General features: G+C 41.8%; 1 protein-coding gene across 9 annotated transcripts in view; it reads left to right on the plus strand.

The window, feature by feature from the left end:
• The first annotated feature begins 3,229 nt into the window (after positions 1-3,229).
• TLE4 (TLE family member 4, transcriptional corepressor) overlaps positions 3,230-12,427 on the plus strand; it is a 143,251-nt gene continuing 134,053 nt past the window's right edge. For 4 of the 9 annotated variants that reach the window (XM_081281002.1, XM_081281006.1, XM_081281007.1 and 1 more), the window contains exons 1-4: positions 3,230-4,095; positions 4,938-5,035; positions 6,139-6,202; positions 7,338-7,382. In XM_081281002.1, the coding sequence (XP_081137128.1) occupies positions 4,051-4,095; positions 4,938-5,035; positions 6,139-6,202; positions 7,338-7,382 (252 nt within the window). In that variant the 5' untranslated portion in view covers positions 3,230-4,050. Of the gene's footprint in view, positions 4,096-4,428; positions 4,641-4,937; positions 5,036-6,138; positions 6,203-7,337; positions 7,383-12,427 lie in introns of those variants that run through there. The other 5 variants (XM_081281004.1, XM_081281008.1, XM_081281009.1 and 2 more) reach the window with 3 other exon arrangements.

Here is a 12,427-nt window from a genome sequence, read left to right on the forward strand (position 1 = left end):
TTTGTTGTTAAATTTCCATATTATGGCACATAATAGGTGCTCAGTAAATATTTTGGGAAGTAGGAAGTAATTTACAACATCTAACCCTGAGTAAAAAGTGTACCTGCTTGGCATATATCAGAGATTAGACATCCCCCAGGTCTAGCTCCAACTTGAATAATGCTGCTGGATCCCTCCCCCCAGTAGGAATATGACAAGTCTTCGAATGATTTCACAGTTTGGCTCAATAATTCATGGGCGCAGAAAAGGAGACAAAACAGTCATGAGCCCTACCCACCTGCTGTGTCTGGGCCAGAGCTGGGCATGGTTGCCTCACTTGGCATCTTTCTGAGACACTGCTATCAGTTATGTAGATCTACCACATGGCCAAAATGTGGAACATATCCAAGGACTGTAGTTTAAAACTGTACTTAAAAAAAAATTACTGATTTCTCTAACCACTTTTTTGTTGACATACAGTCAAGAGAGATTAGGGGAAAGGTCTCTATATAAGCTATTTGGTATTTCTTAACACAGTGTAATTTCTCTTCTGTTCATTAACCCTTTCAATAGCTTTCCAGGTTCTATAATTAGAATTCTCACTTCCTATCCTGGGAATTAAGTGCATAGAATTTCAATTAAAATGGTCCAAATAATGCAACAGCTTTCTATATTGACACAACATGGTATTATTCATTAATGCTATCAACAAATATTTACTGAGCACCTACTATGTGCCATTCATCATTCTGGGCATTTAGAGTGTAGTATTGAATACAACCAAGTTCCTTTTCTCATGGAACTTGCTAATATTCTGATTGAAATAAAGAACATGCAACTTCCTACAGAGGCACTATGATGATTTAACAAATTATTGTAAAGTTCCAGTGGGAATAAATAACCAACTTCAGAATGAAAGATGGTTGTTGGTATTCTTAGAAAATTGAATGTTTTACTGTATCACTCAATTTTTCTAACTTTTGATACTTGGGAATGTTTCAGAACAGCATTGTCCAGTGGACTATGTGAGCCACAGAAACCAACTTAAAAAAATTCTTTAGTGGCCAGGTTAAAAAAGTAAAAATGAGGCAAAATAAATTTAGAAATATATTTTGTTTAACTGATATATCCAAAATGTTATAATTTCAACGTGTAATCCTTATAAATTAATGAGGCACTTTATTATTATTATTATTATTATTTTTATTTTACCAATTCTTCAAAATTTCCTGTGTAATATGCACTGAAAACCCCTCTTGTTTTGAACTGACCACATTTCAACAGCCATACATGCCTATATTTGAGGTGGTGAAGGTTCTGAAAACAACCAAAATATTCCTTTATTCTCTTACTTTGGGGATAGAGGAGAAAATATTTGTTGAATTGCAACATTCTGCAAACGTCAGTTCTGGATTTTTAGGGGGAAACTGGAGGCAGGTGGAGGCCAGCTTAGCCCTCCTTTGCATTATCCTCCACAGTGACCAGCCCAGAAGTCCAATAGAATGTGATAGGTTAGACTTTAAATCCTTGATTCATCCGCTGAGGAAAGGATATCATTAAGCAAAATGGCTTTCCATTTTTGTTCTAACAACACCATCTCAGCCAAACTCAAGTTAGAGTAGGAAAAGGACGCTCAGAAATGGACGTCCGCAACCCGGTTCCATTAGCTAATCCTCTACTTGACTTTTTCTGAATCCTTCCGAGTCCCATTAGGGAAGGCTGTGGGCTCCAGGAGACTCTCCTTAAACTGAGAAGCTGCCCCCGGCTGGATGGGCACCAAGAGTGGCTTGGCCCTTTCCCTAAGGACGTCCTTCCTAGCTAAGGCTGATCCTACTTTCCTTTCTGCAGCCTTTGCCCACTCCCCTCCCTCCGGTAGCCCACCCTCCATCTTTCTGGGTCTTTCTGGGTCCCCCCGCTTTGTTTCAACTCTGCACGAACTTGACTTGCTCCTCTAAAGACCGGAAAAAAAAGAGGGCAGTCTTCCGACGGACCTTGGGGAGGGAAGAGCCAGGGGCTTACAGGGACGTTTTCTGTGTCCGACACCCAGCTTGCCTGCTGACCTTTAATCTGCGGGATTCGGGTGACCCTCGTGGCAAGGATTTTTTAGAAATGGGGCGACCCTCGCCCCCGTGCCTTTAGCCCCACAGAAGACTCCACGGTTAGGCTCGCGCGACCCCTGGGCAGAGAGTCTTGGTCGCTTTCTTCCTGAATCACTGGGGGAGGCAGCCCTGCTTCGGGGTTAATCTGCAAGCACAGACCCCTCGAGGCCAGGCAAAGGGGGAAAGCGGGGGACACGCTCCCCACCCTCGCCCCAGCTACCATCTAGCGACTCCGTCTTCGGCTCTAAACAAGAACAGGGGCCCGAGTCCGCGTTCACACGGAAAATTATGCCGGCTCCAGCGGCGCGTAAAATTGATGTGAACCGAACGAAGTGGGATCAGCGTGATCCTCCCTCTCTTGTCTCAACAGGGGTTTCGGCGCGTTACACAAGGCCGAGCTTGTCTCTTTAAGAAGACATTGGACCCTAATTAGTCTACCTTCCTGGAGCGGGCGCGGAGCGTGGGGCCGAGGGTGTTTGGGTTGGGTTGGTGGGAGGATGAGACTGGAAGATCTTCTGACCAGCCACCAGTCTCACCGCCCCTCCACCTTCTTTATTTTGCCGCCACCACCGCCACCAACACCTAGTTCTGAAGATGCAGCCAGGGCAGCAGCAACGGCAGCCGCGGCTGCTACTCCCGGCCCCACGTTACTTTGATTGACAGCTGAACAAATGTTTCCCCGGTTCGAACGCTCGCGCTAAGGAACGTCAGCCAAGGCGAAGCTCCGCCTTGGGCGGTCCGTCTCCTCCCTGCCTCCGCCAACTCCATCTCTTTTCGTTCATTGGTTAGAGCGACCCGCGACGCTCGGCCCCCACGTGGGTTTCAGCACGGTTGGCTCCTCCTCCCTGGCTTACCATTTGTCAGCAGTGAAATGATGGGCAGTAACACAGAACGGCGATTAATGTTCAGCCATCTCTGATTGGTTGCTGAAGACGCCTACCGTGCCTGGGGAGGGCGGGGCGCTTGGAAAGCGCCCCAGAGCAGTCGCTTGGCCGGCCGGTGATTGTAGTCAATCTGGCGGGCTATTCAGCCACGGTCGCTCAGGGAGGACTACATCTCCCGGGATGCTTCGCGGTCCCTCCGCGGAAGGTTGTGAATATGTATCAGAATGTTAATGATTAGCTGCTGCTAAATTTGGTCAAAGAAGTCACCTACACAGAGCGTGTTGTTAGAGCTGTTCTGAGCGGGTGTTTGGGCTGTTGGCTGCTTTCTACCCCCTCTCTTACACACTTGTATATTATTTTGAGGTGGTGTTCGCAGAGTTTGAAAGGAGAGAATTTTTTTAAAAAGCCGCAAGCGTTTCACTCTTTATTTTTATAATCCCCTTCAATTTGGGGTTAAAAAAAAAAGACAAGAAAACAGGAAGGAAGAAAAATAAGGAAATGAGATGTGGTAAAAGAAGCTAAAAGGTGCCTTTTAACATCGTTGTTCTGAACTGAAAAATTCTCCAGAGAAACCAAAAAAGCACCGCCGAGACCTCTTCCGAACCAAAGGAGTTTGTGTTTGCTTTTAGGGAAGAAGAGAGATCATTCATTCGGAGGAATAACAGCCAATTAAAAGACAAATAAAAAAAAAGTTTGGAGTGGGACGCAGAGCGAGCGGGCGGCGGTGCCGGCGGGCGGTGGGCGCAGAGCTCGCACTTTCCCGGCCGCAGCGCCGGGCTCGGCGGGCGCGCCTCGGCGGAGCGAACGTCGGAGCGTTGCCGCGGGAGACGCGCGCCGGACAATGCCCGTGGCGGGCCAGTGACGCCCGCGGGGAATGCGGAGCGGTCCGGCCGCCGGCACCCAGCCGCAGCGCGTTCCTACCGCCCGCGTCACGCGAGACCCGGCGGGGACCGGGACCGCCCGAGCCTCCCCTCGGACCCGGCCGTCCGCCGTCACTACCACCACCTCCACCACCGCCTCTTCCTCGGGGCCATTAAAGCCAATGAGCCGCGCGCCTCTGCCTAGCGCAGCCAACTAAATCGGTTTGGATGATTCGCGACCTGAGCAAGATGTACCCGCAGACCAGACACCCGGTGAGTGCGGCGGCCCAGGCGCGGGTGCGCCGGGGGATTCCCCGCGTCGCCCCCCTGCGCGCCGAGTTGTGTCTTTTGGCCGGAGGGGCGTGGAGAGCTGCCCGAAATGGGCACTAAGCTCCCGGGGCCGCCCGCCTACCACCAGGCCGCCACCACCCCTAACCTCCCCGGCTTGGTGGCACTCTCCGAAGGGGTGTAGAGAGGCAATTGAGTTGTGGCCATTTTCTTATTGTTGTCTTTGAAGCCCCTGGAAGCCGCGCGGAGCGGTTTGCCTTCTCCGCGCCTCGACTCCGGGGAGAGGGGGGGTGGGGGGCGTTCAGCTATGAAGGAGGCGCGACTCCACGCCTGGGCGGAGAGGGCGCCCTCGGCGGCGGCGCTGCTGGGCCGGCTGCGGCTCCGGAGTGCGGGGCGCTGGCCCCTCGCGCTGCGGGCCCCCGGGGCGAGTGAATGAGCCGCGAGGGTGGCAGCTGAGCCTTGCTGCCCCCGACTGACCGCGGCCCGACGCCATGGCGCGGGTCCCCCCGACGGGCCAGTTTCGATTGCGGGTGGGGAGGCAGTGGGCGCGGCGCCCCAGCCCCCCGGCGCCCGTCGTTGGCCAGGGAAGGGAGCCCGGCTCAGACCTGACGGGAGCGGGTGGCCGCGCGCCGCGTTGGGGGCTACCCCGAAACCAGCCCCTGCCGGGCTGAGGGGGCGACCAGAGTGGGCGGGAGGAGACTTTGGATCGTGTTCAGCCTGCCTTTGCGATTAACCCCCACCCCCTGCCAGCGCCGCTCGGAATGTTTTCTCCATCTCTGCTTCGCCTGTGATGTGGGCTAATTAAATATTTTATTGTTGTTCTTTAGGCACCGCATCAGCCTGCTCAACCCTTTAAATTTACAATTTCCGAATCCTGTGATCGGATTAAAGAAGAGTTTCAGTTTTTACAGGCTCAATACCACAGGTAACGATATTGACTTTAGCTGATCCTCCTGTTTGCTTAGCTCTTGTCGCCTACCCCCCGCATACACACACAAACACCCTCCTTCCTTTTTTTTTTTTTTTTTTTTTTGGCCTCCACAAAGGTATTATTATCATTTTTTCCCACTCTGGGCAGAAGGGCATGTCAAGGCCTTTTTTCCTTTAGGCAGGTGTAAAGAAATTAAGCGTATCTTTTTTTCTCCCATTTAAAAAAAAAAAAGGCAGAACAATCGAAACTGGGGAGTCTTGGAAAATGCTGAGACAAAACTTTCCATATTGATTTGTTGGAGCCAGGAGAATGGAACGTTGAGAAGATTCTGAGGCCTTTTGACTTCCTTGGTTCTTTATTACTCTAGGCTTGAATCCTTCTTTTTGCTACTCCTCCGAATAGCCAAGAGCTAGTGAGCGATTTCATTACTTTGATGCTGAACAAAATGTTTTCATCTTAGAGGCGATTATTAGACCTAGAGTGCCTTTGAGACGTATTTCTTTTGCTGGCTTTTTAATGATGCATAATTCTTATTTCATAAATTCAAGAACTAAAAACAAGTCACTGAACCAGATCAACACTTTGCCCCTGGGTGGTGGTATTCAACTTCTCTGTGTGTTTTGGAGGGAAAAAACAAGACATCATTCATAAGACTCCTTGATTCATATTTTCATTAATCTCTTCGTACAACATTAAAGAAAAAAAACTTCTTGTGAAATTTGGGAGGAATTATTTGTGTGTTTATGTGTAGTCATTACTGACGTTTATTTCCTTGTTCTTGTTTTATTAACTGAATTTAATGAACATTGAATTCTGGATGAAGTTCCAGAAATAAATTGACTCGAGGGTTTATTTCTTCAAAACTTATTTAAAAGGTCAAAAAGAAAAACCCACATTTGATCCTTACTGAAGGGGCATACATGTTCAGGCTGGTTCTAGTCTAACCTTTCTTTCCTCCCTTTCATAATGAGGTGATTTTTAAGATTGTTGATTTGGTGTTTGTAGGTGAGGATTCAGAGGAAAGCATGTGTATTTAGATTTGAAGGATGTAAATTAAGTTCTACACTGTACTTAAGATTTTCCTATGTCTCAAACAGTCTGAAGCTGGAGTGTGAGAAACTGGCCAGTGAGAAGACTGAGATGCAGCGGCATTATGTCATGGTAAGAAAACTATCACAGATTCTAAGTGTCTAGTAGTTTGGGATACCAAAAACGAGACTAGGTTGAAATTGCTAGAGGCTTCAGGATAGATCACAGTGGCCTTGCCAGTGTAGTTGAGGTTGTGGGAATGTGAACATTAGTAACCTGTAATTCTAGGATGTTAGAACTTGCTTTTGACAACCAGCTTTGATTTGAATTTTCAAAAAGTTCAGTTGCATAGGGTATAATTTTCTGTGCTTTGTTTTTACAAATTGAAACAAAACAAAACCAAACCTCATTTATGTTTTGTTCAGTTGCAAGCAAAATGTTTTTGTTAGTGGTTTTCTTTGTTGTTTTATTGCTCTTGCTCCAAACAATTTTAACCAGTTTTTCTATGTACTCTTATAAAATTTTAATGCCTTATTTTTAAAGAGTGATGGCTTAGACACTGAAACTATTCTCTAATTTTTGCCTCATTATTTGTTACTATTATGTGTGCATTTTTGTGTGTGTTTTCAATTTCTGTAGTGTTATATTGGTTTGAAAAGTGTTGATTTGTTCTGCCAGAATTTCTGTTATGCCAGTTACAATACATGTTCAAAAAAATTAGATCTGCTTTTACAAAAGTATCATGAAGCATATTTTTAAGATTGTTCCAAAAGGCACCAGAGTGATGCATTAATTCATTTTCTCTCAAGCTTTTTGCTTTGAATGTGTGAATGTGAGCAGTACCCTTAAAATGAGAAACAACTCTTCAGTAATAGTACCTTTTCTAATCATTCAGTGTTTGTACAAGACAAGATTTCTGCTGTACTTAGGAGTTAGTCGTATGGTACTGAATTATCAGATTTTTTTTTGATTCATCTGCTTATGATGTATAAAATAATTGCTGCCAAGAATGCTGTGTTTGAACATTAATTTTTTTTAGTTTTGAGTCGCTGTCTTAGAATCTGTGTCTTAAGGTGGCTTTTAGCTTATTAGGCTAAAGATAGTAATTGGGCATCTCTTTGACTTATTGGCATAAGAATTAGAGATCTTTTGGTTACATTAGGCTTTTATGTTTGTTGTTTGTTTTGAACGTACTTGGGGCATTTTGAACACGAGGCAGATTATTTGATGAAAGGCACAAATTTAATTGCTTTTCCTTCTTTGACAGTATTATGAAATGTCCTATGGGTTGAATATAGAAATGCACAAGCAGGTAAGTTATTATTTCTTTATAACCATTTTAAATGAGTAATACTGATGCACTTTGGAAACAAAATTTTGTTTTGTAGTTTTCTGCACATTGTTGTGGCTACCTGTATTTTAAAAGACTGGGTATTGGAGAGAACATTATTTGTTCACAAGTGGTTCCCCATCTTTCGTCTGCATTAACCTAATTTTAAGCATTTAAAATATCTTTACAAAATCTGAATACAGATTAAACTTTGTTCATTTTCAAGTCTGGATGCTAAATTTTAAAATATATCTTTATCTTTTGAGAGACTTGCTTTATGTATTTTGGTCATTGCAAACATGTCATATAGAAAACCTTTTCTTTGAAAATATTGAAAAGTAAAATTATAAATTATATATAGTCTTCATTGGCTTGGTGTAAAAGAATAGATACAGGGTGAGCAGGGAGGGTAAAAATGAAATCTGTGGAACTACAAAAGAAATTGATGTAAAATCCTTGTATTGGTCCCCTGAGGCTACTTAGTTGGGTCTTACCAGGAACTGTAACCGTTACTTCCAAATTTGTACAGAGTAAATGAGCTTGATAGGAGGATGTGATAATGTTCAACACTGGGTCTTGAAATCTAGCAATTAGTTCAGCCAAAAAAGGGTGTGGGGGGGAAGTTTATGATTAGTTGAAAGCATTGAAATATGTGACTCAAATAGGCTTTTTTTTTTTTCTTTTTTCTTTTTGCAGGAGAGCAAATGAAATAAATGGTTTACATTTTCTAGACAAAACGATACTGTGTGTGTGTGTGTGTATATATATGTATACGTGTCTGTATATGTGTATATCATGTAGGAGTAGTAATTCCTTTAGGAAAGTATTTATTTTTAGTGGTCTGCTAGTGAAACTGCCTCAGGTCTCATTAACCATTTCAGAATAGGTGTGTATATGTTTGCCTGCTGAGAAAAAGACAAGAGAAAAGTTCATGGTCTTTCTTATTTATGGTCAAGGTGATTTTCATTACCTTCTAAGTTTAGAAATGATGAAATGACCATATATCATTTAGTGTATCTTTAAAAGATGACTGATACACAGTATAGGCAATCATAGTATTTGAAAACAAAAATTTGAGGAAAAAATGTGATATTACTTACACTGGGGACTTTATTTCGGATACTCTTTTACTTTGCTATTTGGTTATGCTAATATTAGCATTATAATATAGTTTTCCAGGTGTTAAATTCTTATTTTGACATCTTTACCATTTTTGTTTAGATTAGTAATATAAATATCTCCTGCTTAAACAAAATCCATTCAAGCTTATGGATGGACTTAGCTCTACTTTACAGCAATAAATTACATGAGAGATATTGTTTGTTAATCATGCATTTAAGGTTTGGATCTTGTACATGTCTTTTTTGTTGGTGGTGGTGTTGTTCCTCAGTCCACCCCCTCCTCCCAGGATTAATTAAAGATCAAACCAGACTAATGTCCCTTTATTTCTCCTTCTGTACCTTGTTTACCCTAACCACTTAGTTTTCAGATCCCCTTGTACCACTTTTGTTTCTGAAGAGCACATAACTTGTATTTCTATATGTATGTATTTCTTTTTGCTGTTGGTGGGTTTGTGAGATCCCTTAATTTTACACATTTTGTACCTCTATAATTCTGTCATCTTCTTGTCCAGCTGGCCTCAAATGCTATCCATTTAAAATTGAGAAGAGAACATTTTCCCTTTTTTTCTCTTGCTTTTAAATTCAATCATATCAAGAATCCTGAGGGCAGTTTATCACATTATGAAATACAGACAGCCCTGCAAACCACCTACTTATTATATTTTCTTTCTTTCTCCCCTTAAGCACAGAGGCATATCTGTCTTTATTTGTTTTCCTAGGCAGACAGTCTTAGTTCCTCTTAGCCTCTCTTCCAGATGCACTCACTGGATACCCCTGTAATGGAAAGCAGCAATAATGCAGGGAAGTTGCCCTGCAGCATAATTGGGACTGTTCTCAAGATCGGGTTAGGCTTATTCACTTATTAGATTTGTGTCTCAAAGGGTTCAAGAGTAGGAGTCCCAGGAGTCCTTGGAAGTACCTTAGTAATTGGTGGCCCTGATATTTGAAACCTTTGTGTATTTTTTGGTTAACGTTCCTGTTCTTTAGGGCTGCAGCCAGCCACAGATTATTTATTTTTACAGAAAATTTTCACTAAAACAGAAAATGATGGTTGTGATGGATTCATGACTCTGTGACTTAGCAAATTGATAAAAAGAAAAGTATGACACAGTGACAAGGGGAGAGGGGCAAACATTTCTCCTCCCTCCCCTTTTGGTGTGATGCTCATCATCAGCCACCCTGTGTTGATTCTGATAGAGAACTATAAAGTGAAACCTATGGGGAATTTGTCATTCTGAAATGAAAGCTAATGTAATTAGTACCAATTAAAGTACATTTAGTAAATTGGATTTAATCTTAATTAAGCCTGCATAATGTTGCCAATTTTTAACAATTATGTTTGAGAACATAATTAATTTAAATTTTGGTAACTGAGTAAATAGCATTAGTCTGGTAGAATTAGTGGATTTTTTTCTTTTTAAAGGGGAATTCAGTGACATGACATGGAATTGGAGCATAAAATATGAATCTAATTTCTGGTAATCTTTAGTAGGATTGATAGAACTGAGCAGATGAATCTGGAAAGCAACCAGAAAAGTTAGGGTGAAGTATTCTAAGCTATAATTGGAATTAATGCTTCACCACTGTCTTAAGTTCTATTGTGAAAATGAAGATGATAAATAGTACATGGTTAAAATGGCATGTTTCATTATGATGTCTTCAAAATGGAATTTTTAAAAAGTGAAAGAACATTGGCTTTTATTCCTTAAGGATTTCCCTTAAGTGTGGGGTTTTGTTTTTTGTTTTGGATGAGACAGGGTTTAGTTGTTACTACCTTTTGCTGATTGTTCTTTATAAATATAGTGTGGCTTCTAAATGGGTCAGCCACTATGGACAGATCAGAGTGATGCATGCACTTGATACATTACTAAATGCTGCTTGTTTGCATCCTTCACCTGTAATTAAAAGACGGCCTCCCCAATGGAATCTGACAGCAGTGGTTACCACTCTAAAAAGTGAATATTGGATGTAGATTAGGAGCAATGGGTATGTGAATTCAACTTACGGAAATTAAACAGATGACCATGCTATATTTGAGAATGAGAGTATCTCCGGTTTTCTGTAGTCTGAGGTCTCTTTGCTTCTAAGTTTTTATTATGTTTAGTATATGAATTTTAGAAATCATTAGAAAATTTTAGAAATCTGTAACACTTAGAATCTAAAAGTGAGTGCTACACATTTATATATAAATATATATTTATGTGTATGTAGTCTGTGTGTTTGTGTGTATTATTTATTTAAAATCAAAGCAGGAAAACTCCTGTTTCACTCCAGGCCATGTAAATTTTATTACAAGACGGGCCACAACCATTTGAGTGCTGCTAAAATATTAATTGAATAGAAATGAAAGGGCCTTGCCAGCTGATAGGATATCATAATCATAGCCTCTTTGGTCGATGGTAAATGATGATAAATGACATTAGGAACCTTTTAGCAAACTGTAATAACTACAAGGAGGGAAGCAGTATGGATTTGCATTATATCTGATACCCTCTAGTACCAAGTGGATTGCCAATACTGCTTGTTTAGCATTTTCTAAGGGCAATAGGATATTGATTTCTGACTTACAAGGAACAGCTCTATTTTCACCATTGAAAAGTATTGCAGGTTGTTAAGAAGAAATTGACTTGAAGAGGCCGACTGCTGCCCATCATGGAGCAAATAAAGCAAAACTGCCGAAGCATGGTGGAGCAGCGAGACGGGCCCTCAGCAATTTGTTGCTATTAATTTACCATGCTCGACAGCAAATCAATCGGCATCTACTTCATCTGCTGGAGAAAATGCTGTCCAGGGCAGATAAAAGGCTCGGCATGGTACAGAGAATAGACTGGATTGGCCAAAAGGAGGCTGCAGATAATGTGTAAATAAGTGAAATCAAGGCCACTGTTGCAGAGGAAGCTGTTGTTAATTAGGTTGGTGCTTTTTAGTGAACTATTTTAGAAAGCAGCTGAGGATTTGGAAAATAAGAGACTTATTGAGGTTTAAGTAATATATGACTGGCATGACATTCCAGCCTTGAGTGTACTTGATTCAAGGATGCAGTAAATTTATTTGGGGGCAGTGCTTGCAGTGGAAGTCAATTCATTTAAAGTTCAATTTAGACCAGATTTTTCCTTAAGATAATTTTTTTTTTAAAGAGAGAGTGAGAGAGGAGAGAGAGAGAGAAAGAGAATTTTTAATATTTATTTTTTAGTTCTCGGCGGACACAACATCTTTGTTGGTATGTGGTGCTGAGGATCGAACCTGGGCCGCACGCATGCCAGGCGAGCGCGCTACTGCTTGAGCCACATCCCCAGCCCCATTAAGATAATTTTTTTGAGGGGAGCATTACTAACTTCTTGCACATGTCTTGTGTTGGAAGAGTACACGGAAAAGCAGGTGTTAAGAGTATATAGGCAAAAATGTTTTTTTACGTGGTGATTTTCTTTTCAGAAATGGATGTGTTTGAATTCTTGTATATTAATGAAAGGAAACTATTATCAGATGTGGATTCTTCTACTGAAAGTAACCCACAAACCAGTGAAAGTTTTGCTGTCTTAATTTCGCTTTGTTGTATAAACAGAATAATCTAGAGGGGCTGAACAGTGGTGGATACCACTGGATTGCACAAATCTCAAAAAGATAAGTGAAATTTTGATGAATGTATAGATTCTATAAAAAGTTAAAAGCTGGGTTTGTGTGTTTGATATGGGGGGTTTGTGTTTGTTTTGTTTTTTTTTTTTTTTTTTTAAGATTTAAAGCCACCAGTCAAAACACTACTTATCCTCTAATAATATTCCACAATTAATATTAACCAAATGGAGGTTTTCGGTGGTATTTTTTCCCTCTTACCTCTCATTTTGTTATTTTAGGTTAGGGGACAAACTTCACTTTCTTCACTAGATGTATGTGGATTTTAAATAATAT

This window comes from Spermophilus citellus (genome assembly GCF_964194105.1).
Source record: "Spermophilus citellus genome assembly, chromosome: 2".
In the NCBI taxonomy this organism is placed as follows: domain Eukaryota; kingdom Metazoa; phylum Chordata; class Mammalia; order Rodentia; family Sciuridae; genus Spermophilus; species Spermophilus citellus.